The sequence below is a fragment of the Mycteria americana genome, chromosome 1 (genome assembly GCF_035582795.1).
Source record: "Mycteria americana isolate JAX WOST 10 ecotype Jacksonville Zoo and Gardens chromosome 1, USCA_MyAme_1.0, whole genome shotgun sequence".
NCBI classification, from domain to species: Eukaryota; Metazoa; Chordata; class Aves; order Ciconiiformes; family Ciconiidae; genus Mycteria; species Mycteria americana.
The window spans coordinates 210,710,450-210,737,323 of NC_134365.1; the positions used below are offsets into that span (position 1 = coordinate 210,710,450).

At 39.8% G+C, this 26,874-nt stretch overlaps 1 protein-coding gene across 3 annotated transcripts; it reads left to right on the top strand.

Annotated features, from left to right (window-relative positions):
- The first annotated feature begins 30 nt into the window (after positions 1-30).
- Positions 31-23,363, top strand: MRE11 (MRE11 double strand break repair nuclease). 3 transcript variants are annotated; one of them, XM_075491090.1, is made up of 20 exons: positions 31-115; positions 668-781; positions 1,280-1,412; positions 2,327-2,487; positions 3,120-3,207; positions 4,120-4,261; positions 5,963-6,077; positions 7,136-7,321; positions 7,791-7,962; positions 8,727-8,807; positions 9,370-9,496; positions 11,398-11,501; positions 14,014-14,187; positions 17,047-17,109; positions 18,083-18,290; positions 19,242-19,325; positions 20,347-20,402; positions 20,882-20,946; positions 21,332-21,410; positions 22,561-23,363. In XM_075491090.1, exons 2-20 carry the CDS (start codon positions 762-764, stop codon positions 22,609-22,611), a joined length of 2,109 nt encoding a protein of 702 aa, XP_075347205.1. In that variant the 5' UTR covers positions 31-115; positions 668-761; the 3' UTR covers positions 22,612-23,363. The 3 variants fall into 3 exon arrangements, with proteins under 3 accessions (XP_075347205.1, XP_075347207.1, XP_075347206.1); XM_075491092.1 differs by lacking the exons at positions 31-115; positions 668-781 and having other exon boundaries at positions 2,346-2,487; XM_075491091.1 differs by lacking the exons at positions 31-115; positions 668-781 and having other exon boundaries at positions 1,282-1,419; positions 2,333-2,487.
- Positions 23,364-26,874: the final 3,511 nt, after the last annotated feature.

A 26,874-nucleotide genomic window follows, 5' to 3' on the forward strand; every position in this document is an offset into this window, starting at 1 on the left:
GCTTTGAGCGGGGCGGCTCTCGCGAGAGCGGCGCGTGGGCCGCCGCGGCGGGCCCCGCCCTTCTCGGCGCCATGGAAACGGCGCGCGGTGGCCGGTGGCCGCGCTAGGCCGTGGGGTGAGGGCCGGGCCGGGCCCCGGGCTCCGGGCGTCAGCTTCTGCTCGGCCGCGGGCCCCCGGTGGAGGACTGCGGCCTCCCCCGTCGCCCTCCGTTCTGGGCGGGGCAGCGCCCCGGTGCGCTTCGGGAGGGGGAGCGGGCGGGTTGCCACCGCCGCCGCCGCCGTTGCCCTGCGCCGATGCTGAACCCGACGGCGGTCGTGCTCGTCCCGGGGAGCCGGTGCCGCCGTGCCCATCCGCCCTGCCTCCTGCCCAGACACGTTTTGCGGCCGTTCCCGTGAAGCCGGGCGTTCCTTGCATGCTTGCGGGTGGCCTTGCCGGGGAGGGAGGCGTCGGGAGCAGCGCTCCGTCCCCGGGCGGCCGGTGTGAGCGGGCTGGCGGCGCCCGCGCGGTAGCCATGCGTCTTGTGCAGCAGTAAATGGTTAAACCAAGCACGGATCTTTCCTGATCTTGAGTTTTTCTGCAAGCGATAATTACCAGTAAAAGCCTGGGTAACTGATGGTTCAGCTCACCGCGCCCTTCGTTCCAACTGGTTTCTGTTTTTGTCTCTTAGGCTGTACGTAGCATCTGTGAAGACCGAAACTGACTTCCCGACCTGACTTAGGAAGCTGTGCCAGAGCCTTTTTGTGAGGGGTCCTGGCGCAAAGATGAGTACCGCCAGCTCACAGTAAGCTCCTGTGGTCCACAGCTGTATGCGGTTCTCTCATGTCAGATAGCAAGTCTTTTCTATGTTTGGGATGAGTTAAGAAGAACTGGGATCATCGTTTGTGTTTTCCTTATGATCATCATACTGCTTTCGTACTAGATTACCAGTGCAAAGAGAGAAACTGAATGTTTGTTTACCAAGTCTTTTTAAAGGCAGAAAACATACAAAGGATTCTTTAGTTTTTCAGTAGATACTTCAGAGAGATGGTTGCAGCCCTTTACTAGAGTAGGCTGACTGGGATTAACCAGATCTTCAAACTGGTTGGTTTGGTGAAGTGCTGTTTGCAATGAAAGTAGTGAAATGTTTCGGGATTATTACAGGAATTATATTTTCGTAGAGTTTTATAACACATCTTCTGTGTATTTAATGACTTTGGGCAGAACACCTTACCTTAATGAAGTCTGTGTTGAAATTCTTAAGTATATTGCTCTCTAACACATATTTTCCTGTCCTATTCAGGGATGATGAAGATACTTTTAAAATACTTATTGCTACTGATATTCATCTTGGCTATTTGGAGAAGGATCCCGTGCGTGGAAATGATACATTTGTAACTTTTAATGAAATTCTGGACCATGCTCAAAAACATGAAGTAAGTACTGCTTTTTGGAAAGTGAAGGAGTGAGACTGTGGAAAATACGTTCCAACCTGCCAGAAGCTATAAACCTTAATCCTGGTGCAATCTTTAGTAATATCAAATTAAATGACTAAACTAAACTAGCTATTGCAACCAGTTACGCTTCTGTTTTAGCAAAAGGAATGCCTATTCCTTTGTGAGAGCTTTCTTATTAAATTATGACCCTGGTTGCATTAACGGTGTTTTCGGATCACCTGCACCAGTTCCAGTGATATTTTGAGAGGATTTGTCACTGCAAGAAGGGAAAATAATTAGGGAGAGTTATGGTAATGAGACAAAGTCTTCAGACAACCCAGAAAGTAGAAAAAAAAGTTAGAAACTTTTAAAGTATTGTTTCTGGTTTTAAGGACTGAATGTTTCTTAGTCAAATTATTTGTAATTTTAATGAAGATTTTTTTCCCTAATGCTTTTTCAAAAGCTAAATATATACAGAAACTACATCTAGTACCTTCTCAAAGTTATGTGGCGATAGCTACTGATTTCTTCCCACTAGGTACCACAGCAGTGAAAAGATAATGTATCTCTTCATGCCTGCCACAGAAAGTGTTCAGGAGCCACTCTGGAGACCCTTACTAAAACACTTCACTGGTATTTTTTTTTCAACACTATCAGTTGTTTTCTCCTATAGCTCTTCACAAATGGGTCTTTTGGGGTTTGGTTTTGTTTTAATGAATAATTTAGTTAATGTTTGTTTCATGAGGAAATTAAATACTGTGTCTTCAACTACCAACTAGTTTTACCTAGGAAGTCCAGATATGAGGAGTTATGTGGAACTCCTTAGAGGAAATAATTTAAAGAATTTGCTCAGAAGTCTTTCAAGGTAATACAAAATGTTGTATTAAAATAATAGAGCTTTTTGTTACATACAGGTGGACTTTGTTTTATTAGGTGGGGACCTTTTTCATGAAAACAAACCTTCCAGAAAAACAGTACACTCTTGTTTGGAGTCACTAAGAAACTACTGCATGGGTGATCGTCCTGTTCAGTTTGAAATTTTGAGTGATCAGGCAGTTAATTTTCCTTACGGCAAGTAAGTATGTTCCTATAAATTATGGTGTAAGATTCGGTTTGCGTATTGGGTGAACGTGTTGTGATTGTTACGATTTTTATCCTCCGTGACTGAAACCTTGAAGTTTTAGGCTGGTTTGTGTGGGACAGTTTACAGGATGACTTCACCTATCATCTTTTATAATCTAACTCTGTAATGGAATGCACACAATTTTTTGAGAAACTTCTGAATGCGTTGCGACGTTTCATACATTTATGCAATATATAGTTTCTTTCCTGCAAGTACAATGCAAGTAAACTAATTTACATGAATTGCTGTGGTAAAATCAGCAGAGTTCTTTGTGTGTAAACAAACCTTGCACAGCCCAGTCCGCTGTGTCCAACTGTAACATGCTGTACAATTCTCTTCATAGGCTTGCTCTAAAAGAAATAGGATCTCTTTGCTACCCTAAATAGCACAGTGGGAAGTGCCATTCCAGTCCATGAGTAAGAATCTTCTTATGCTGTGCAGCTTAAGCTTATTCATAGCCACTTAGTGCTCATTTGTGCTGCTCTCATGATGTATTTGTGATGACGTTAATTTGAAGAGAATATTGGGAATTGTCCACAAATTTGCAGATATAGTTTAACTTTGTTTTCCTCTTCTTGGTTCAGGTTTCCATGGGTGAATTATCAGGATCAAAATCTCAACATTTCTATTCCAATTTTTAGTATTCATGGCAATCATGATGATCCCACAGGGGTAATTATTATCATAATTGTATTATACTGTTGTATGACAAAAATAATATTATAGAAATAGAGACTTGTATAGAAATACAGTTCGTGGAGAACAGGCTCGTTTTAGTTAGTTGCTCCACTCTTCATGTAAATATTTTGTGTATCTTTAGGAATTCTGTTAATTAGTGACAACAAGTTAAGTGTAACATTAAAAAAGAGAATGGAAAGAAGTTAAGGGATCCATACGCGCTATCTTTAAATTCTTTATTTACGTAGATTTCTGTCATTGAGAACAGAATCACTTTTCATGCCAAGAAATGTCAGCCTTTCAGAAAGTTTCTGAAACAAATTCTATCTGTAGAGACTGAAAGATTTTTTTCTTAAAGAAGGGGAATTTCAGTACTTTGACTTGTGCATATGCAATTGCACATGCACTCTTATATTTTCAAGGAAGATAATCTAATAATGATGAAATGTTAGTTTAAAAATTGACAACTAAAAGTAAGCAGAAAAGGACATTTAGAAAGCAGCAAAGAGCATGTGTTGAATTAATAATTTTGCATTTTATATCAAATAGTAGTGTATCATGGAGATGAGTGTTTTAACAACAGAAGTTTAACTTTGGACCTACTATGGAGTAGTTAACCAGATAATTTTCTGTAGTAGCTTAAAGACTTTGGTTGTTTGGTTGTTTTGGGGTTTTTTTTGAATGATTTAATGTTTAATTTCATGCTGTTCAAATGAAGCAAGACCTGTAAGGAAAATGTAAGGGATGAGTACTAAAAAAAGCTAATATATGTGGCAGGGTTTTTCAACTGCAGAAGTTACTTAAGGAAAGATATTCTCTCTCCCTTTTGAGACTGTTTCACTTAGACTTTAAAGACTAAATGTCCTGTTCAAAGTTTTTGTATTTGTTTCCTAATATTTTCTACAGGCAGATGCACTGTCTGCGTTGGATATTTTAAGCTGTTCAGGATTGTTGAATCACTTTGGACGTTCAACTTCTGTGGAGAAAATAGATATCAGTCCCATTTTATTGCGTAAGGGTAAAACAAAAATTGCTCTGTATGGCTTGGGTAAGTATTAGTCTGCCAGACTGTGGCTAGACTGTTCACCTATTGCTGAAGCTCAATAGGTCTAAATTAAGTTGGAACAAACATATAGTGCTGCAACACACGAAGGTCTAAGTAATGCTAAATTAAAGCATATCGGTTCTGTGACAGTGGCAGGTTTCTCCTCCTGCTGCATTGTCACTGGCTGACAGTTTTTTTCTTTGCTTTTTTAAAATTTTAAAATAAATCCTTCAATAACTTTATTTCTATACTTTTATTGGTCTTAAATGAACCCTGCTTAAGTTAGCCATAGCTAGTGCCTGTGTATCGAGTCAGGGCAGTGACACTCTTAAATTCTCACTGTTGTGTATTAAGCTTACTTCCTCCTGTTTAGGTAAAAGTTAAACACTGTACTTTCATGTGCCATTGTGGTTATATTTAAAACCATAAACTGCCTGAGCAGAAACCTAATGTCTGACATGTCTGTCTGAAGTGGTTCATAAGTGACATCTGTCACAGGTAACCTTGGTTTCTTTAAAGAAACTTATGAAGAGTTTCATATTTTCAAGGTATTCTATGGTGGGTTTTCAACTTCAGTTTGTCCCTTTCTATTTTCTCCTCCACATTCCCCTCTACCCTCACTTAGAATGGTTATGTTTGACTGCATTCTGTCTAGAGAAGTTTACTATTAAGATCTTAATTTTTCCCTCTTATTTTATGTCCAGTCATGAGTGCTTAAACACTTAGTTCCAAGCGACTTTTATGGCTATAAGTTAAGCCCTAGTTGGCCATGATTTCATGTGTTTAATGAGATACTTTAAAAGCTTACTAGATGTTCTAAGGGTTAGTAGTGAGGGTTCTAATATCACAATATAAAAGTTTTCAAAAAGCATTTGAATTTTTAATATGCAAAATTGTTACTGGGAAATGCAACAACTTTCTAAAGTATGGGTGTTGCTGCATGAAAATGTTCATGTGATGTTTCTTTGAGCTTGTGCCAGGATTATATACCCTCTTGATTTCCTCTGATTTAGAGAGCACTTGTTCTTATACAAAATATGTAAACTCCATATGGGATTTTATTGAAATGCATCATGAGCCCTGGGTATAGATGGCTTGGGTTTTTTTTTTTTTCCTTGTTAAAAACATCAAGGAAATAATCAGTGACAAACAGTTCAGAAGTACTGCAGACTTTTTCCTGCTGTGTGGGAAAGCACAGACTTTGCAGAATTCATGGTTTATTTCTTGTTTTGTAGAGAATTTCAAAGTATATTTAAAAACTCCATCTCTACTCAGTAGTATCTGTTTTTAGACTCCACCTTAGAACAAAAAGGTACTTCTTACTCTGTCAACAAGAAACAAAACACCTCTTCTAATCTTTTTAATTCTGCCCATAGTCAATTGTTTGGCACAGAAAACTGGCAAGAGGTCTCAAACCAGATGCAGTTAATGAAACTGCTTTTAGCAGTTGTTTAAAGGTAGATTTCATGTTAAAATGTCCTATTTTCAGAAGTCTATCTAGTAAAATAGCCGATTTATACTTTGATCTGTTCAAATTCATAGTCATGCCTCAGACTTCTTAGGTCATGAAAATTAAGATCTGATCTTGCCACAAAGTTGTGTTCTTCATGCTCTTTTTAATAGAGTTGCTAATAAAAAAGCTATAAAATAAAGAGTTGGTTTACCACACAAAAATGATTTAATGTTTTGTTTTGTCCACACCAGGAGCTATTCCAGATGAGAGGTTGTACCGTATGTTTGTCAATAAACAAGTAACCATGCTGAGACCAAAGGAAGATGGAGATAGTTGGTTTAACTTGTTTGTGATTCATCAAAATAGGTAACAGTATTGAATGAATTATGGCGACTTTTAAACTTACTGTGTTACTTCATTAAACTGCCTTGAAAAGGCTGGGTGATAAAGGAGCTATGCTAGTTGGTGCTTCTTGTGAGCAGCCAGTTTCTTAAGATTTTCCCAAATGACCACATTGTTTTACAGCTCTTCTTACAGAAGAATCATAAAGGAAAGGAGTTGAAATAAATTACTTAGGAATGTTGGGAAATCTCTTCCCAAACTCTTATAGTTAGGGGCAGTGGAGGTTTTGTAGTGTAATATGCATATAATTAAGTCTTGTCTGCTTGTTAGAGCTGAAAGAGCATTAAACTTCATACTGTATTTTCTATCCTTGTTTGAACCATAATTTGACAAGTATCTTCACTGGCACTGCTATACTTCACAGTTTCTCTTGCACAGAGAATACCTAGCATGTGTTCTTTCTGCCTACACACTTCTCCCAGCAGTGCCAGTAGGAACAGGCAGAGTTCTCTTCCAAATCCTTTCTTATAATTTTTCCTGAATAAGAGTGCAATCCTCATGTGCAAGTAATGGTGAGGCAGAAGTAAACAAGTATTGCTCAGATAACCCTGTGTACTGATCTCTGTCCGGTAGGCTGAAGGAGCTCACTCCCCCATCTCCTCTATCTTCTGGAAAGGGATGGGGGATGGTGTGTCCCATGTCTGTTTAATTCAGTCAGTTTTACCCCACCATTTCAAAAAAAGAAAAAAAAAAAAAAAAGGCCATGAGGTGCTATAAAAGCATTCATATGGAAAAAAACCTAAAGTCTTGCAAGCCAAGTAAGAAGAAAAGGGATATCCAAATAAAAGGAGGGAAGCAGAAAAGAATGAGCTGTGTAAGTTGCCTTTTTGTTTATCCAAACACTTTGAACAATTGTGTAAGGAATAAATGTGAAGAGTACCTGGTATGAAATGTACATCAGATATTATTGCTGGAGTTTCTGTATTGCTTTAGATCACACTGATGTTTTTCTCCTCCTTCACTCCCCCCTTGCCCACTCATGACTGTACACATTCTAATTATTTTTCTCTTTTCTTGAACAGGAGCAAACATGGAGCTACCAACTACATTCCAGAGCAGTTTTTAGATGACTTTATTAATCTTGTTGTGTGGGGTCATGAACATGAGTGCAAAATAGCTCCATCCCAAAATGTACAGCAACATTTCTATGTTTCTCAGCCAGGAAGTTCAGTGGTGACATCTCTGTCCCCTGGAGAAGCTGTGAAGAAGTGTGTGATCTTTTCTTTTTGTTCTTATTTACGTCTTGCCTGATGTCTCTCGTGTATTGTGTTGAGAAAGGAAAAATACTTCTATTAAGTATGAAAGGACTTGTATTATAGTGTGGATTAGCTTCAGAGTGATATAACAAATGAAGTAGATGGAATCAGTGCCTAGAATGACTTTTGCTTTACTTAGGATTAAACCTAACATTTGAAGCAAATGGAACTTACCTAAGAGGAGTTACACCCTGATAAATGGGAATACAAGGAACTGTGTACATGTGCTTATGTATGAAACAGGCACAATCTAAATATAATAGAACTGACGTGTGGCAGGGCCAACCCTGAAGTACAGATTCAAGAACTTCCTATAGCTTTTAAACTTTTGTCCCTGAAAAGTTAACATGAATTTAAAACAAATCTTTATATCGTAGTTCTCTTAAGTTTGTCTTCTAGTAAGTTACCTTTTGCCTTCTAGGCACATTGGTTTGCTGCATGTTAAAGGGAAAAAAATGAAAATGCAGAAGATTGCACTAGAGACAGTGCGAACTTTCCACATGGAGGATATTGTTCTAGCTGATCATCCAGATCTTTTTAATCCTGACAATCCTAACGTAACTCAGGCAATACAAGCATTCTGCATGGAAAAGGTAACTTGTAATCCTAACAGTATATGGATAATAGTGTATGGACAGGGAATGGGATCTGTGACTGGTTTTGAGACTGGAAGATGAGAAATCTTGTGTCTTGCCCCATATTATTTGAGACAGACTTAGGCAGTGTTTCCATAGGAAGCTAATTCCATGACATTCACTGCAGCCTTGGCTTCCAGATTCCTTGACTGGGATGACCTATTAAAGTAGGCTGGAACTGGTTTATGGGGATCCATATCCTCTTTGTATAAAAACTCCCGAGATAAAAACTCCCAAGTGTGGGCAGTGTTGGATGTGCACTTCGGAACCAGCATACGTGCACCTGTCTGCAGAATACGTGCGCCTAAACCCTGAGAACTGGGCTGTGCAGTGTGAAGTGGCAGAAGTAACTAAGCAGGTTTATTAGTTGCTCTTGGTTCTTAGGTCTGTGTAAGTCTCTTCCTGCTTTTCCCTGGAACTAGAAATTTAGCAAAGGATAATAGCTATAAAGTAAAATAGTATGACTGATCAGTGATGTAGATACTGCTGGACTACGCTGTATCTGAAAGATAAGCCTTTCATTGTGACTTTTTTTCTCATTCATTCTTATGGCTTTTGGCTGGATTCTGGTACATGTGTGTGTTCAGGAATGAGAGCACATCCTGTAATTATTTATTTTTATAGCTTCCCCATGCAGCTGGATGTATTTTAAGTTATACTTGAAGGGTTCAGGCATCTGTAAGAGAACAAAGTGGAACTGAATTTCTAATTCTGCTTCACAGGTTGAATTGATGCTGGACAACGCAGAAAGAGAACGCTTGGGAAATCCGCGCCAGCCAGAGAAGCCTCTCATAAGATTACGAGTAAGAAATTGTTCAGCTTGGATTGCTTTGTTTTGAAAGGTCACTGTGAAAAGTTTCAAAGCAAAGTCATGCTTCTTGTATAAACGCATGATATATAAAATTTCTTACTGTGTACAGGCAAATATAAATTGCCTTCATACCATGATTCTGTTTACCTGTGGTATAACTAGTCTTCTACAGTAAAGGATGAGATTGGTCATAAGTGTACTTCACTGCTGGTCTAATAAGGGCATCAAAAGTGGCTATTCACAGAGAAGTTTTTCTTAAGCCATATTATCCTGTGCTTGTTCTTAACCTAATTTATGGAAACTTTCCTGAAGACTAGTAAATAAAACAAGTTAGGAACAGGTTATGAATCTGGGTTGTTCTTAGCTATCCTGTTAATATTATCATTAACTATTATTATCCATTAACTGTTCTGCATAGTATGGTAAAGCCTTAATTTTAGGTTGACTTATTTTTTTACTTTAATTTTTCCTTTGAAGGGTAACAGACTCATCTTGATTTGTGTGCCTTCTCTATTTCTGTTTGTTTCATTTAAATTTTTCCTTTCTTCTCTTAGGTTGATTATACAGGTGGCTTCGAACCATTCAGTGTCCATCGTTTTAGCCAGAAGTACATGGATAGGGTGGCTAACCCAAAAGACATCATACACTTTTTCAGGCATCGTGAACAAAAGGAGAAAAATGGTAATTATAAAGGAAGGAATCACTGGCTTGCCTTGGTTTTCATTCTTTGATCCTTCGAAATAAAGGATTATTTTGTTACCCAGCACTTGCAAGGGCTTGGTGTCTACCAATGCATTATAGGAGGAGTAAAGATGCATAGTCTCATTTAAGTGTGTATATTGCACAAGTATTTCTGTTCTATTTCTGGGTTTGTCTAAAATTCTGATATTCAGCACAATATTTTCTGACAGTTATTCATAAATAATTCTTTTTTCTTTGGCCTCAAACCTTATTGAGTTGTTTATAGTAATACATATTAGCCCCATGCCAGACTCCATGAGTCTATGATAATTACCACGAAAGGCATTAAACATCTCACTCCTGAGACTTCTAAGAATGAGGTGGTTGGTCTTGGGCGCTCTGCAGGAAAAGAGATGGGTGTTGTGCTTTTTCCCATTGTTTTTTAATTTTATTGCTGATAGTAATTCATTTGTTTATACCTAAAATAGTAATGGAGGGGATGGGCTTGAGAGGTGTTTGTATATTTAAAAAAAAAAAAAGGTCTGAATGCACGACAGCATTTTGTTTGCCCTAATTAATCATGTGTATGAGGTGCTCTTGGCTTGTCTGTTCCAGGCATGTCTCTATTCAAGCATTTGTGCAAAACAAATAGCTGTTACTATTGTAGCATTTCTCACTGTGCCTAGAATTTTTAATAAATGGTTAATAGATGTTGCCCAAATACTGGATTTGTAATAGTTGCTAATGGAGATCCAGCTTGCACAAGAACATACTGTGCTAAAGAGCTGTTAACATTTCACATTAGTGCATTTGCAAGTACTCCAATTCCATTGGCAGTTTTTACTTACGCTGTCAGTTTTATAAAGTTCAAAACATCACATTTCATGAATAAAAACTGCTTTTAGTGAGTTTTTTTTTAATTATGCTGTATTGATCTTGTTTCATTTTGCTTTGTTGTTTTTTTAATAGTTGTGTAATCTCATTAACATTTTCAGAATACAAGATAGCTACCACATCTGTCATCATGTTTCATCAATACATTTTAATTTTCCTGCTTAACGTGCATCTCAGCTTCAGGAAGGGAATGTAAAAAGAATACCATGGTTCTTTGCATTTCTTTATTAGATATCCTTTAATACAAGGGAGGTGGCTAATAAAGCAGTCAAAATTTTCAGTACATGTGCATATAATGCTGTGGTTCACTACAGGTGATGCTGAGACTTCATGAGTTCAGAAGTTCTTATTGTTTTGTCATAGCTGCTTCTGTAGCAAGGCTAACAAAACAATGTTTTGTGCTTGCATGTGGCAGATGTCTGGAAGCAGCCTGTAGTCACTTTATATTACTTTGCATGGTATGTGGTAACCTCAGTTGATTATCCCTTTCATTCTTCTGTCATTCCTATCTTGCTGCCCAAGAATGGGGGGCAGCCTTAATGAGTTATGAACATTTTCTACTGAAAATCAGCCAGCGTGCTTTGGAGGAAAATTTATTCTCTAGTAACAGAGTTATTTATAAAAAAACCCTTGTGCTTTGATGGGTCCTTTGATTTTTCTTCCATTTGTGGTCTTCTATTCAATTATAATAGTTCAATTATAGTAATTCAATTATAATAACCTTCAGGACATAGTGTTCAATTTATAATTCCAGACATGTGGTAGTTAGAAGAACACTTCGTATCTGCTAGAGGTGGAGTTGTCTTGTACAATTATTGCATCTGTTATGTTTACCTGTGTTTTCAGACAATAGACTCTACAGCTAGAACAAAACACCTTTACATATTAAAGGGACCACAATTCTTAAGAGGCCTATATTAACCTTTTTTCCTATTACCGTCAGTGGGATGATAATAATTAAAAGCTGCAAACGTGGGTGACAGTGCCACTGTGCTTTTCTATTCTAGACAGTGATCTTAATTTTGGAAAACTGGTTAGCAGACCTGCTTCTGAGGGGATGACACTGAGGGTAGAAGACCTTGTAAAGCAGTATTTTCAGACAGCGGAGAAGGTACCTTTCTACCTTTTATGATTCTTTTTTTTTAATAGAATATAATCTTTTTATCTTTTTTTGCTTCCTTAATGGAAGTAGTGTGCCCTGAAAAGACTCTGACGTTCACCAAGAAGTGAATTTATTTCCTATATAACTGTATGTGAATTCCTGTATGAAGTATATGTCTTAGGTTAACAAGTAACTGTTGTATATAGGTTGTATAGGGTATGTGAACACATGCTGGTTTGAGAACTTGATAACTCTTCATGTGAACTGGCAGTGTCTGCCCTGTACTAAATGATGTGTCATGTTCTTACAGGAGGAAAATGTGAGGCAGCGTGCTCTGAGTGAGAAGCTACCTCAATTTACTATAGGGTCAATGTGAGACTGTACCACTTACTATTACCAGCTGACTTGGAGTAACTTGTTACTTTGCAGTATATTTGTGTCCCCAGACACAGTGCAATTCCAGATTATATTTAAAGCAGAGCAGGGAGAAGAAAGAGAGCCCCCTAGTAGTTTGCTTTCTCCCCACCCTTTCATTAAACCTGATTTATTTCCCTTTCCCAACACCAGGGCAATAATGTCTCAGAGATAAAAAATAATAATCAGTGAGTCAGATGCCCAAATGCTTGATCTAGATGATCAAGCATAACTTTCAGAAGCTACTTCAGAACATGCTTCATAGAAAGTCATTAGAGCAAGGATTCCTGAGGAAAAGATCCCCCAAATCATATCATCTTGCCTAACCTCAGACACATGTTAGGTGTCAGTATTAGGATGCCATAAATCGTGCCCTGGAAGGGCTATTTGCCTTCTGAATATGATAGGGAACCCAGGGTGAGTAGTTCAGAAGTAGGTGTGTCTTCAAATGTATGCCACCCCTAAATCCCCTGGGGAGGGGTAGCAGTGTCAAAGATAGGGCACTGTATTATTCTGTGAGAAATAAATTTTGCTTTTAGTCTCTTTTCGTCCCTTATTCTGCAAAATTGTCCCTGTTACACCATCTTCCCAACTTGTTTGTACATTCTTGTATAAACAGCTCAGTTACTGGTCCCTGCATTTGAGGCCTGCTTCAGCAGCTCAACATGTGTAAAGACTTGAAAGAATGTGTTGATGTTCTGGGAAGGCTTGCAGTAGGGGGATAATACATTTTAAGTTAACACTGGTAATGAAAGAAAGAGGGGGAAAAAGCATATTGTGCCCCAAAATGATGATAGGGATCTTAAACATTGTGTTAAGATAGCTTGTGCTTCAGGCTTTGCTGGACACCTGATCTTGTCTGATTAGGGAAACAAGAGTCCTTGGACCCTGAGGTGGCACAGGGCTGTAGTTGGATGTTCAAAAAATGTTTGACCAAAAATGTCTAACAAGTACCAGACTCTGTTCAGTGCCAGTGATGCTGGTAAGCTGTGGCCTGGAATTAAAATCACTGCTATTTGTCTCTTTAGCAAGCTTTTTATTTTGTTTCCTTTGGAAGAAAGCTTAATTGCTGAAAGTCAACATGAATGTTCTGCATCGTTACAATCGGTCACTCTTTTGAAATGCTTATCTTATTTTTTTGTAAACTTCTTTTATAACAGCTGTAAAATTTATTCCTCTGCGCAGCATTATTTCAGGGAAGGTTTTATGCTTCCAATGCAACCCTCAAAACAGTTCCTAAAGGACACCTGGAAGGATCAAAAGTCATTAATAAGCATATATAATGCTTATTACTAAGAAATTATCTATGCTGTAGTTTACAGACAAAAGAGGCTGCTATTTAAACATTACTGTCCATATGGGGGTTTCATTCTCAGAATGTCCCATCTTACTGTATTGAGAAGGAGGGTAGAGAAGAGAATGGCTGCGAAACACCACCAGTAGCATCTACTACTCTTACTAATTAGTGTCTGCAATAATATCTTAACGTAGAATATCTTGATGAATATCATCTCACTTGATGAACATGTGAGAACTATTGGTATTTACAGAATTGCATTTCAGTAGAGTAGACTTCTGCTTAATAGCTCTTTATGCTTCATAATAATAATTTGCCCTGCACTGTAACTGCCATTTTTTAATGTTAGAATTTTACAGTAAAACTAAGTAATTTAGCATCTGTAATAATTCAGGGCCCGTTTTTAATAGCATTTTTAGGTCTCTGCAAGTTGATCTTAACTTTAGTTTAAAAAAGGGAGGGGAACTAGGAAAGAATACAGTTTACCTTCTCTCTCAGCAATACATTTCAGACACATTATTTTAGATACGACTAGCAGTGTAGTTTTTTTACTGCTCATGAAACTTTTGTCTTGGACGAGTCTGGAAAATACTCTGTTAAGTAGGTGTAACATGCTGGCAGCAAAAGCGTTGTACCTGTTTTATGACGAGTAACATGTTTGCTTATTGCTGTGCTTTTCTCTGAAGTCTTCAATGAACGTTACTGTTTTTGGAACCAACTTAATGTAATATTTATCTGAAACAGGAGGAATATTACTCGCTTTCTTTGATGGCAGATGCTTCTTAACAAAATATTTTCCTCAATTCTAAGAAAGTACAGCTTTCACTTCTAACTGAAAGAGGAATGGGAGAAGCAGTGCAGGAGTTTGTGGACAAAGAGGAGAAAGATGCCATAGAAGAGTTGGTGAAATTTCAACTGGAAAAAACACAGAGGTTTCTTAAGGAGCGTCGCACTGAAGCAGAGGAATTAAAAATAGACGAGGAGGTAATATTCTGTTAATGTTAATTCCTCAGGAGAGATCAAGACAGATAGTAGAAAAAACAGTGCTCAAACCTGGTTTAATAGATTTGCCTGGGTGTGGAGCACGTGCAACACTCGCCTCTAGTCATTTTCTAGAGTTAAGAAATACGGTGATGGAGTTTCAAATACATAGTTTGAAAGCTTGTATTGAAAATGGAGTTTAGGTATGATTATACTGATTCTCACTTTACTTGCACACGCATGCATAGAAAAGTTCTGTCACTCTAATATACATAGAACTAGATATATCTCTCTACTGTGAGAAAGATGGTAGATATAATCTCTTCTTCGCTTTTTCATATTGGCTTAAGGAAGAGTACAAGAACAGGGCAAGCATAAAGGAAACCTATTCAGGTGCTCTACTAGCTTCTAACTGCTTGCAGCTCAGGGTCTCCCAGAGACAAAACTGGTTTATGTGTATCTAGTAACCCTTAACAGACTTCTCTTTCAACTTGTTGAGCTTCCACATGAGCCCATGTATGCAGTTGTAATATTCAAGCATTGTATGACAAGTTGTTCGGCAGCTTAACTGTGCACTGTGTAAAGAATAATTTGGTGGGGGGAGGAAGGTTGCACCTACCTGTTTTCTTGCTGATTGCTTTAATTCGTGAGGGGTTGAAAGAGCCCATAAAAAATCAGTGCCTGTAGGCTTTCTTTGGATTTTATTTTTTTGTTTCTCTTTTGGACTAATACCTTCTTTCCCTCTCACCCATCATATCTTTTTCTATACTTGACAAGTTGAGTATTATTAGTTGTACATGTATTGCAACATTTTTTTCTTCTCAATATCGTTATTTTCTATCTTGCTTCTTCATCTCTACCCCTTCTTTTCCAGTTATTCATAGAATCATAGAATGGTTTGGGTTGGAAGGGACCTTAAGATCATCTAGTTCCAACCCCCCTGCCATGGGCAGGGACACCTTCCACTAGAGCAGGTTGCTCAAAGCCCCATCTAACTTGGCCTTGAATACTTCCAGGGATGATGCATCCACAGCTGCTCTGGGCAACCTGTTCCAGTGCCTCACCATCCTCATAGTGAAGAATTTCTTCCTTATATCTAATCTAAATCTACCCTCTTTCAGTTTAAAGCCATTACCCCTTGTCCTATCACTACAGGCCCTCGTAAAAAGTCCCTCTCCAGCTTTCTTGGAGGCCCCTTTCAGGTACTGCAAGGCTGCTACAAGGTCTCCCCGCAGCCTTCTCTTCTCCAGGCTAAACAACCCCAACTCTCTCAGCCTGTCCTCGTAGGAGAGGTGCTCCAGCCCCCTGATCATCTTTGTGTCCCTCCTCTGGACTCGCTCCAACAAGTCCATGTCCTTCTTATGTTGGGGGCCCCAGAGCTGGACGCAGTAGTCCAGGTGGGATCTCACGAGAGCGGAGTGGAGGGATAGAATCGCCTCCCTCAACCTGCTGGCCACGCTTCTTTTGATGCAGCCCAGGATATGGTTGGCTCTCTGGGCTGCAAGCACACATTGCCAGGTCATGTTGCGCTTCTCATCAATCAACACCCCCCAAGTCCCTCTCCTCAGGGCTGCTCTCAATCCATCCTCCACCCAGCCTGTATTTGTGCTTGGGATTGCCCTGACCCATGTGCAGGACCTTGCACTTGGCCTTGTTGAACTTCATGAGGTTCACACCGGCCCACCTCTGAAGCCTGTCCAGGTCCCTCTGGACGGCATCCCTTCCCTCCAGCGTGTCGGTGGCACCACACAGCTTGGTGTCGTCGTCAAACTTGCTGAGGGTGCACTCAATCCCACTGTCCATGTCGCCGACAAAGATGTTAAACAGCGCTGGTCCCAATACCAACCCCTGAGGAATGCTGCTTGTCACTGGTCTCCACTTGGACATCGAGCCGTTGACCACACCTCTTTGAGTGCGGCCATCCAGCCAATTCCTTATCCACCGAGTGGTCCATCCATCAAATCCATGTCTCTCCAATTTAGAGAGCAGGATGTCATGCGCGACAGTGTCAAATGCTTTGCACAAGTCCAGGTAGATGATGTCAGTTGCTCTTCCCTTATCCACCAACGCTGTAACCCCATCGTAGAATGCCACCAAATCTGTCAGGCACGATTTGCCCTTAGTGAAGCCATGTTGGCTGTCACCAGTCGCCTCCTTATTTTCCATGTGCCTTAGTGTAGTTTCCAGGAGGATTTGCTCCATGATCTTGCTGGCCACACAGGTGAGACTGACTGGCCTGTAGTTCCCCGGGTCTTCCTGTTTTTCCTTTTCAAAAATGGGGGTTATGTTTCCCCTTTTCCAGTCAGTGGGAGCTTCACCTGACTGCCACGACTTCTCAATTATGATGGACAGCGGCTTAGCAACTTCATCTGCTAGTTTCCTCAAGACTTGCAGATGCATCTCATTAGGTCCCATGGACTTGTGCACCTTCAGGTTCCTTAGATGGTCTTGAACCTGATCTTCTCCTACAGTGGACAGTTCATTCTCCCAGTCCCTGCCTTTGCCTTCTGCGACTTGGGTGGTGTGGCTTGAGGACTTGCTGGTGTTCATATTTCATTGTCCCTTATTGTCAAACTGCATATTCTCTCCTTCTCTTGAACATAGTATCTCCTACTTTTTGTCATGTCCTAAGCTTTTTTCTCCCCAGTGATGTGGTTCCAGTTATTAATAGAATGTGAGTTTCTTAAACTGTAGGACAGTATGAAAAGGCCCTAAACAAACTGTTCAGTTGTTCTTGCACTCTTCTTCGCCTCTCACATGAGCTTGACTTAATAATTCAGTGATCAAGACTTCTCACTTACTGTGTTTTGATTATTGTATGAACGGAACTGCTATTTTGATGGGAATTCTTTTTTTATTCAGGTGCGAAAATTCAGGGAGAGTAGAAAAAAGAATACCGAAGAAGAGGATGAGGAAGTTCGTGAGGTAACTCCTTTGAATTTTGATCATAGGCTGAAGAATGGAATGGTGACTTCTGCATATGAATGAAGTCACTTAGCAATATTTCAACATTGTCCTTGCCAAAAAGTGTCTGTCTGCCTAGGGAAGATTAGTAAATCTTTTTTAAATCTTCCTTGGTATAATATGTGCGTAAGCTACTGCTCGATTTGGCTTTTCAGATCTCTTTTCTCGTGCAAATTTGTGAACCTGAATGTTCAGTTGTTCTTGCTTTGAACTGAGGTTAGACCAGGCAGGTGACCTTCAGAGATCTGGTAGCTTAAACTATTTGTGATCCCATCAGCAGTGGACATGTGGATGGGCTGTATTGAGTGATATTACTGGAACAAATTGGTATTATTGGTCAAACTTTAGGTACTATTGTCCTCATTGGATCTTAGAGTCTTAGATCTCCCAGAGATTCATATCTGGATTGCATAAGTCTTTCCAAAGAGAATTGCCAACCACTGACAGCATTGGTGCCCCTTTGTCTTTGCAAGCTATGCGGGACTGGAATGAAATTTTGAGTAAAAGGCCACCTGGGGTGAGATTCAGTTCTCCTAATCTGAGATACCTTCACATGAACACAGGTCTTAAGCACCTGCTGTTATCAATGAAGTTCAAGTCAATGGAGCCCAGAGGGTGCTTCCTCTGAGCAGATGTACATAGCTGACATAGGATGACTTGAACTGTTCACCAAACTCCACTGACAATGTATCATATTAACTAGCTCCATTCTGTTATCAGAGCTTAGCTAACTACCTTATAAGTACACAACTAAATTAAATAGACTAAATACTGTCCCTGCTTTTTGACAGACTTCCTTGCCTTCCATAACACTGTGGATTTGAGTCTTCTAAGCCTCGGTGGTTTAGAACTATATATCACAACTAGGGTTTAACACTGGTGCATTTCATCATTTAAGATTGTTTTTCCTATAGCACTTATTGTTCCACTTCAGGCAATGACCAGGGCTAGAGCCCACAGATCTGAGGATACAGTTCTTGTCGCAGCCTCCAGTGATGAAGAACTCATGGATACGGGGATGAAAGGCACTGGTGATTCAGATGATGGCCTTTCTGCAACACTGAGCCGAGGAAGGGGTCGGGCAAGAGGTAGGGCAAGAGGACAGAATTCAACAGCAAGAGGTTCATCTCGAAGGGGAAGAGGTAAGAAAAACTTCACATTCTTTGTACTGCAGTTACTGACTTCTTTTTCTTTAAAAGGCAAATCTCTTCTGATGCTTCAATCAAGTGGAAATTTGTTGCTTAAGGACTCCTACTGGAAGAAAAATTCTTGCCAAATATTTTTGGTATCATATTACATACAGTTGACTGCCTTACAAGGCTTAAGTTGTGACTTTTTCACAAGGTGATTAGAAGAAAAATATCTTGCTTCCCAGCTATGGAAACATAGTAGAATCTTAAAAGATGCATTATTGGGAAGGTCTGTGCAATGAAGTGCATGGATAAACCTTTGTTACTGCTAAAGGTAATGGATTTGATCAGTTTAGAGAGGAGGTACAGATTGTCTCTATCGTAATGCAATTTACAAGAGACTTCATTGTTTCTAGTGACTGAGAAAATGGGGATTGTTTCCTAAGCATAATGAATTAAATAGCTCCTTGGCTATGTGTGATTGTGCACTTCACAGTGATAGTGGTACTTTCATTATGTATGTACTTCCATTATATATATACTTCCATTATATATAAATATGTATGTAAGTAAAACCAGAAAAGATGGGGTCTTGGAGTAATATACTCCTTTGCGCTGTCTCAGTAATATGCCCAAAGGTCTAAGAGCAGGATGAGCTGAAACAAAGGTGGTCGTCTTAGGACTGATTTGGTTAGTGCTTTAAACTAGTTCTATGAGCATGTGCTCCAACACTGTTGTGATCCCATCAGAGCAGGGGCATGTGTGTTAAGAGGCTGTGTCTGTGGAGCTTTGAACACTTGACCCAGAGCAGTTCTGCATGTAAGGAGGGCTTTGATTCAAGGAAGAAAGTGAAGGAGTAAAGAGGAATAGACTTTAAGTGACTTCCCATTCAGTAATGATAGACTAAAGGGGGAAAAAAAATAACCACTGAACAGATTTGCATATTGTTTATTATCCCTACAGGAAGCACTAGCCAAGAGTCAGCTACTAGCAGCAGAACCTACAAGCCTGTATCTGTGCCTGCCAAGAATATGTCTATCATGGATGGTAGGCCTTCAATCTGTCCATTACTCTAATCTGCTCTCTCAAATTGTAATGAAGGTGTTTATTTAATGATGAAGTGCCTTAATTGCCTTTATTAGTTCAATTCAGCTGTGAGAGATTGTTTTGGCTCTAATGAAATAGAATAACTAACAGTGATGAGAGAAAGAAAAATGGAGGGGGGGGGGGAAAAGAATAGTGATGTTCTGCTGTCATGGGATAAAATGAAATGCGTCAGGAACTTCTGACTAGAACTGGAAATAGAGAACATCTTACTGTATGCAGTTTCTTAAGGAATAAGCATAGAAGGAACGTGGCTTAATAGCATCTATTTTATGCAGAATATTCCTCAGTGGATAAAAAGTTTAAACTTGACTGATGTTTACAAGTTATTAAGCTTTAATGCTTTAATTTAGTCTTACATTGTAGCAAGTTTTGGAAATGCTAGTTTTTGCCACGGAAGAGAAACTTATCTGCAATTTAAGCCGCATATGTGAGAGGAGCCCTTCCTTGAGACAGAGGACAGGCTCTGAGGAAACAGCGTAGGTAATCTGAGTATTAAAGAAAAAAATACTGCTCACAAATCCATACATGAATCCCACACAAAATACCCAAAGGTAGAGCAAGTTTTAAATTAATGAGCAAATTACGTAAATTTTAAATTGCTCAGCAAATGACCTAAAATACTGCAGAGAAATCAATTTTAGGAGATGTGTTAATGTCTAAACTGTAAGACATACGGGAATATCAATAGTATTTTTCTCTTCCTTTTAACCAAAGTTACTGAAGGTTTTTCAGCCAGACTGGGAAGCACCTGCTGCTGCACAGAGGGTTAGATTCCTGGTTTGTTATACTCTAGCAAAGGCTCAATTTATGTTTTGGTTTGGGGGGTTTTGCTTGTTTGTTTTATAGGGTATTTTGCAGAGGAAATGCATGCTAAGCAGGTCTTAAATAAAAAGAATGATATGATGTTGTTTGCATTTTATTGCATGAGTACTTTAAAAATATTACATTTGTTTTATTCTAGCCTTTAGGTCTTTGAAACCAGAGCCCTGCTTGAATTCATCTAAATCTTACTCTGAGGTAAGAAGCATCTTGCATGAGTGAAGTTGCTCTGCCTTTTGCTGTCTTCTGATTTGAAAAATAAATATATGGTCAAAATGGTAGCCTAAATCAGCAGATGTTCCCAAGCTATCAGTTCCAGCAGTAAGTTTCTGCATGTTGATTTGTAGACCTTTTGTACCCTTTTCTGGTATGGGGTTTGTCTGAGAAAAACAAAGACCATGTTTTATTTATGACTATAGTCTAAGATATAGAGTGTGTATACATGAGTATTTTTGGGGTTTCTGCAAGATCCAAAGATCTGAAGAGCAAAACTTGTGCTGTATTTGCACGTGGTACAGTTCTAGCCTGGAGCCGTGTCAGGTGTGTATTATAACTAAGTAGGTATATATCTGGAAAAAAACCCAAAGGTTCTATGTGATAGTGCTGTAGTATTATGCACTATATCTCTGTAAGAATAAATTCTGTGAAAAAGCTTTATAAATTATATTTTTTTTCAGGATATTATAGATGATGACTCCGATCTAGAAGACATTTCTATTGTTCCTTCCAAAGTAAATCAAAGGTCAGTATGTTTACTTCATGAATTCTACCATGACTGCCTTATTTCTGATTGGCAGTCAGCACAGTCCAGGGATCTGATCCACTGCCTGAAAAAACAGATTTTTAAGGAAGTCATGACACTACTTAGAGAATTTATATAAATTCTTACCTATTAATATGGATGATCTTTCTGTAACAATAAATTGGTCTACTGATTGAGATAAGCTAGGTCAGAGCTTTAGAATTAGCACGTTAGTTTGAGAATGTGAATCGTTCTACTTATTGTTACTTCTGTTCATTCTTAATCTCTGTAGTGGTGGTCCAAATCTAAGTTGAAAGGAAAGTTATTGGAATGTCTGGTAAGTGAGAACATGCTGATGTCCTTTTTTCTCTTTGTACGTTTCAAGGTTGTCAGCTACATCTTCACTTGGTAAAAGAGGTTCACAAAGCCAAACATCTAAAGGAATTGATTTTGAGTCAGATGAGGTATGGTATATAGTGGTCTCTTTTTCTATTTCATGTAAGTTTCCATAGCTTACTGTTTTACAGTTATTTGAATAAACCATTTCAGAGTAAAATTGAATTTGGTTTCTTTTTTCACTAGGCTAGATTATTGCCACAGCTTTAATTAGAATATATAGATAATCATCAAAAATAAGGCTAGAAGGGAGCTCAGGAAAATATCCAGTCCTTTTTCCCTTTAATTCTTAATCAGTTAATTGTCATTCCTGAAATGTGTGGAATTGGTTATTTTGCCTGGGGAAGAAAGTAATTGTAATCTCTTCTAGTGTTTGGCTATGTCCTTTCATTTGTTTATGTATTTTATTCTTGTAAAAAGGAAGAATTTTCTTTTTTTGCATTTAAAAATGGCTGTTTTCCAGGGCACTTTATTGTCTTATTGTTGCAAATTATGTAAATACACTTTAAAAAAAATTAAAACAGTATCTTCAAGTTTAAGATGTCTGTTCTTGCGGTATATATTTGAACTGCTAGGAAATGGTTTCTTCCATAATTAAACAAGTAGAGCTTTATTCACAGTTTTGCACTGAATAGAATACATATTATACTGTCAAGCACTGTGCAGTTTGTTTTCACAGACTAGCAGACTGTCATGTATGGTCAGGATCCTAGCCTTAACAATGTCAGATGTTGGCCACTTCAGAGAAAATGTTACATTCTTGTCCCTTCTCTCCACTATGCTATCTCTTCTTGTACCTGAAATACAAAACTACACATTTGCTTGAATGTGCAAAAAGAAACAGTATTTTTTTATTCATGCAAATCTCAATAAGTTATGATGCGTGGTATGTATATGGACATAACTTCATTGAGGTATGTGCAGCTCGTAATGATAACATTTTCCTAGGTCACACCTGAAATACAGTTTGTTCCTCATTTCAAAGTAGCTGTTCTGATCATATTGACTTAAACTCAGTTTCTGTTCTCTGCACATTTGTGATCTGGACTTTTAAATCAATGGACAATCTCTTTCATATCAAAACCGACAAAAACAGGTCTGTTAGAAAACATGGAATAATGTGACCAGGCTTTCTAGTTTAATCTAAAGGTGACTTTACGTTTTATGACTCAGAATGCATGCTAGTTCTAGTAATGCCTATCTGTTTACAAATTGCAGGATGAACCTGATCCATTCAAAAGCACTGCAACATTAAGAAGAACTAAGTGATTTCTGGCTCACTATGCAAGGGAGGCTGTGAAAGTTAGTGAAGAAAATGGAAAGCAGTTTGCAAGGCATTCTATATATGACATTTCTCTGTAAATGATGGCTTGCCTTCAATTTTCACTTCTATGAAATGTTTTTGGTTTGGTTTTTTTTTGTCAGTGGCACCAAATTTGGTATAATTTGGGTGTTGCGTTGCTTGATGCATTAGACTAGAGTGTCTAATATTCTGAAGTACTGCCTGAAACTGCAAGTTCTTTCTAAAACTTCTAAAAGCCTGTTTTCTTTCTGAGATGATAATGTGAATAACAGTCATATCTTTTATAGAAAACTCCCATCTCTTGGGCTTGAATTCTGCAGAGGAGTAAATTTATAGTAGTATGCAAGTATGGATGTGGATATGGACACGGACCCGGTCAGCATAATGAAACTTGTACTTACTTGCAGTTTTCTAGTAATTGCAATTCTAGTAACTGAGTAATAGTTTGACCCAAAAATACAGTTTTTAATATTGAAGCCGGAAAACGTTCTAATACTTTCAACTCTACTAGGAGAACAAACCCCACTATTGCACTGTTATTAAATGTCATAGTATACGGGAATTAATTCTGCTCTGTAATTCAAGAAGTGCCAAAGACTTCAGGTTGAATTGTGTTGTCGGCTTTTACCCTGTAAATAAGATGTAAGGGCTAGAACCTTACAGCTTCACAAGGAATGCTGCCTGAAGAGTAAAGCAATTGAGCCAGTAATGGGCAGGACATTGCCTCTTACCTTTTTCTTAGTTGACATTTTTCAGGTATCTGTTTCCTCAGCCCACTGCTTCAGTAACCCTCCTAAAATGTCATCACTATTTTCCAAATATTCTCCAAATGAGGCTTTTAAAATACAGTATTTTATTCACAGTGGGGGAACTACTCCTTCTTTTGAAGGAGCCAAGACCTAGACCTATTCTTCCTTCTCTCTTTCCACCTCTGTACACCCCACTCCCCAAAAAGTGCTGTTCTAAAGCTATGGCCATTAGAGCTAATCAAAGAAAAGGCCACAAGAGTTCATCAGCTAATGCCCTGGCATGTCAGAGGAGCATTAAATACATTGAGTAGCTGCAGCCATACCTTTGCATTTTTACTTTCTCCTTCAAAGAGATGGGATGGGGCAGTTGTGTTTCTTTGGCTCTCACTGAACATGACTGTTGTTACTTTGCCTGCATATATGCTGTAGCAGGGAACGTAAATGAGCTTCCTGAAGGCTTCCATAAAAATGATCAAGTCCTGCAAATTTCTAGTGTAGAGCTTAGTAGCAACTTACAAAGCAGTGCCATCGCTTAAGGGATCAGCAAATTGGTAGTCTGGCTCTTTCCTTTCATTAAAGGCTGTCAAAGCTATAATATTACCTATGCAATTAAAAAGCTGCTGTAAATACCCTTCAAGATGAGGGTTTGGTTTTTTTTTTTTTAAATAAACTATTTCTGTTAAGTAAATTGTGAATGTCAGTTGTATGGACTACATTGACTATGAAGGACTGAAATTTTTAAAACACTTTGCTGCTTTATGTTGCTCTCTGCATGTATTGGGTCTGACTGGGGTGGACTTAGGCAGCCCATGCAGTGCTGTGCTCTTCATTTGTAGCTGGAGGCGTGTTGATACCAGACCAATGCTTTGGCTACTGCGGAGCACTGCTCCACAGCATCAAGGCTGTCTCTCCAACGCCCCCCCAAAGGCCAGTAGGCTGGGGCTGGGCAAGAAGTGGGAAGGAGACACAGCCAGGACAGCTGACCCCGACTGACCACAGAGATACTCCATACCATATGATGTTGTGCTCAGCAATAAAAGCTGAAGGAAAGGAGGGGGGGGATGACTATATTTGTTGTTAAGGCATTTGTCTTCAAAGCAACCACTATACGTACTGAGGTGGCTGGACGTCACCTGCTGTTGGGACATAAAGAATAAATCTTTTTTTTTAATGCATCTAATTTTCTCCCCCTGTCCTGCTAAGGATGGGGAGTGAGCAGCTTGGTGAGCACCTGGCAACCCCTCAAGGTCAGCCCGCCACACCAAATTAAACCTATTTTGTTATAAAGGCTTAAATTGTCTAGTTTATTGTTTCACTAAGGTCTTAAAGGGGACTCTGTCTTCTAATGTTGCGGGCACATCCTAGGCAAAGATTGTAGCAAAGGATAGAGGATTAATAGAATCGTATCAAAGGTTCTCTCTACCTTTTTTGCAATTTTTTTTCAGTCAGCTGTCAAATTCACAGTGGCTTTGTTCATAGTGTTAAACTGCAGCAGTTCTTGAACTGTCTTGTATAGAAGATAAAGATGTCATCCTTCACTTCAGGGGAAAAATGTAACCTGGTGTGTGTAGAAAGACTGTACGATACTTATCCTAATCACTACTGTGATTTGTTACACAGGGGGGTAAGATGCTCAGAGAATCAACGTTATTTCTCGGAGATCACACTGGATAGTTTTTGAAAAGTCACTTCTCACTCATGTAACTTCCAATCCACCTGCCCCAGGAAAGCTCAAAAATTCAGCAGCAAAGGCACGGTAGTGAAAGAAAGATTGTTCCCAGGGAAATGGAGGGGGGGGGGGGGTGGAGGGATGCACGCTGCTGTGTATTTAAAAAGAAAAAAAGGGATTATTCCTGGTTTTGAATGCTTCCAGACTGCATCTTTTAGTGTGTCTGGGTGATTGTTTTTATATTCCTCTTGTAACCTTTTTTTTCACCAGGCCTGTTTTCTAATTTATTATAATTTTGTTGAGTGCTATTGCACAGATGTTCTTGATGACTTTTTTGATTACCTGAATTCACGAGCTGTATAGCTTCATTTCAAACATTTTCTAAATACTTTTCACTTTATGAATTACATCATTTCACAGATACCTTTTACAAAACCAAGATACAGCATACCGAATCCTGACATTCCTGTGCCGCTGCTTCCTTTGCTGTCAGCGGGTGCCGGGGATGGCGGAGCAAGGGTGAAGGTACCTGTTTGTCAGAAGGCTCCTGTTTGTCAGCAGGAGCAGGCACCAAGCTGACAAATCGACTACAGCCTGTTCTCTGGTAGCAACCACAGGCAGGTGAACTGTTTAGGCAGTTCATACTGGGGCATGTTTAAATACAAACTAAACCAGAAGGGTGATGTGAGGCCTAGAAGGGCACACGGGCGACACGGGAGCGACGTGACCCAGGGAGCTTCCACCGGGCTTTTTCCGTGACCCTTTGTGGGTCTTTCAGGCGGGCCTGCCTGGTGTGTGGCGGGACCACCTCCTTTGGATCACGGGACGCTGTGTCCAGCTCGGAGGAGGGTGGGCTTGGGCTGTGTGGGAGGACATTCCCATCCTCTCCCCAGCAGCCTGGCTGAGGAGGTGAGGAGAAGGCCTCCTGCTCTCCTGGAAGCACCTGGTCTTCGAAGGCAACTGCGGCTCTGGCTGCACATGCAAGGGTACCCTGCTAGAAATGGGGAACTAGATCAAGGGGAGTAAACAGACAAAACTACTCATTTTTCCTGGAATATGGATTATAGCGCGGGGCAGCAGGATCTGATAGATGTGGACGAGTAAGAGCTGGGGTTTGACTGTCAGAAGACCGAATACCCTTGTGCCTCAGCCAGCAGCACTGATAAGGAGGGGGACTTGGGAGCTGCTGGAGCAGTCCAGCGAGCAGGGGGACATATGCCACCGACCACTCTGTTCTCATCCCAAACCCACACCAGAATGCTGCCCTGTCCCGCTTTCTGCCATTTCCCTGGGCCTTTATGTTACATTGTGAGACTCTCTGTGTTTTCCTGACAGCATCAGATCGGGGACATCCTTGCTGGCCGAGCGGTTCTGAGCTGGACGCAGATTTCTTTCTTCTCTCTGAATGGTCACAGGTGACTGCCACCTTAGCAGCTCCAGCAGGTTTGCTGGAAAGCTTCCTCTGAGACAGGCAAACTGCCAAAAGAGCTCAAATTGGACAATTTTGTGGAAGAAATAGATGCTGGCAGCCGTTTGCAGAGGAGCGCTGTGGGCTGGCCACGCCGCCGGTCCTGCTGCGTTCAACTCCTGAGCAGCAGTGAGGAGAAAGCAGCCGGAGTGGTTCCCTGGAGGAGTGCCATGCATCTTCTGGGAGTGTTATTTTCACCAGTGAGTGACCAGCTTATAATATGAGCTTTTCAGATAATGTTCTTTTAACTGATAATTAAATAAAGCCTTTTATGTTCAAAACCTGCTCTGGCTGGGGTTAGTTGACACCACCCAAGCAGATCTGTCCCCAGCAGCACCTTACA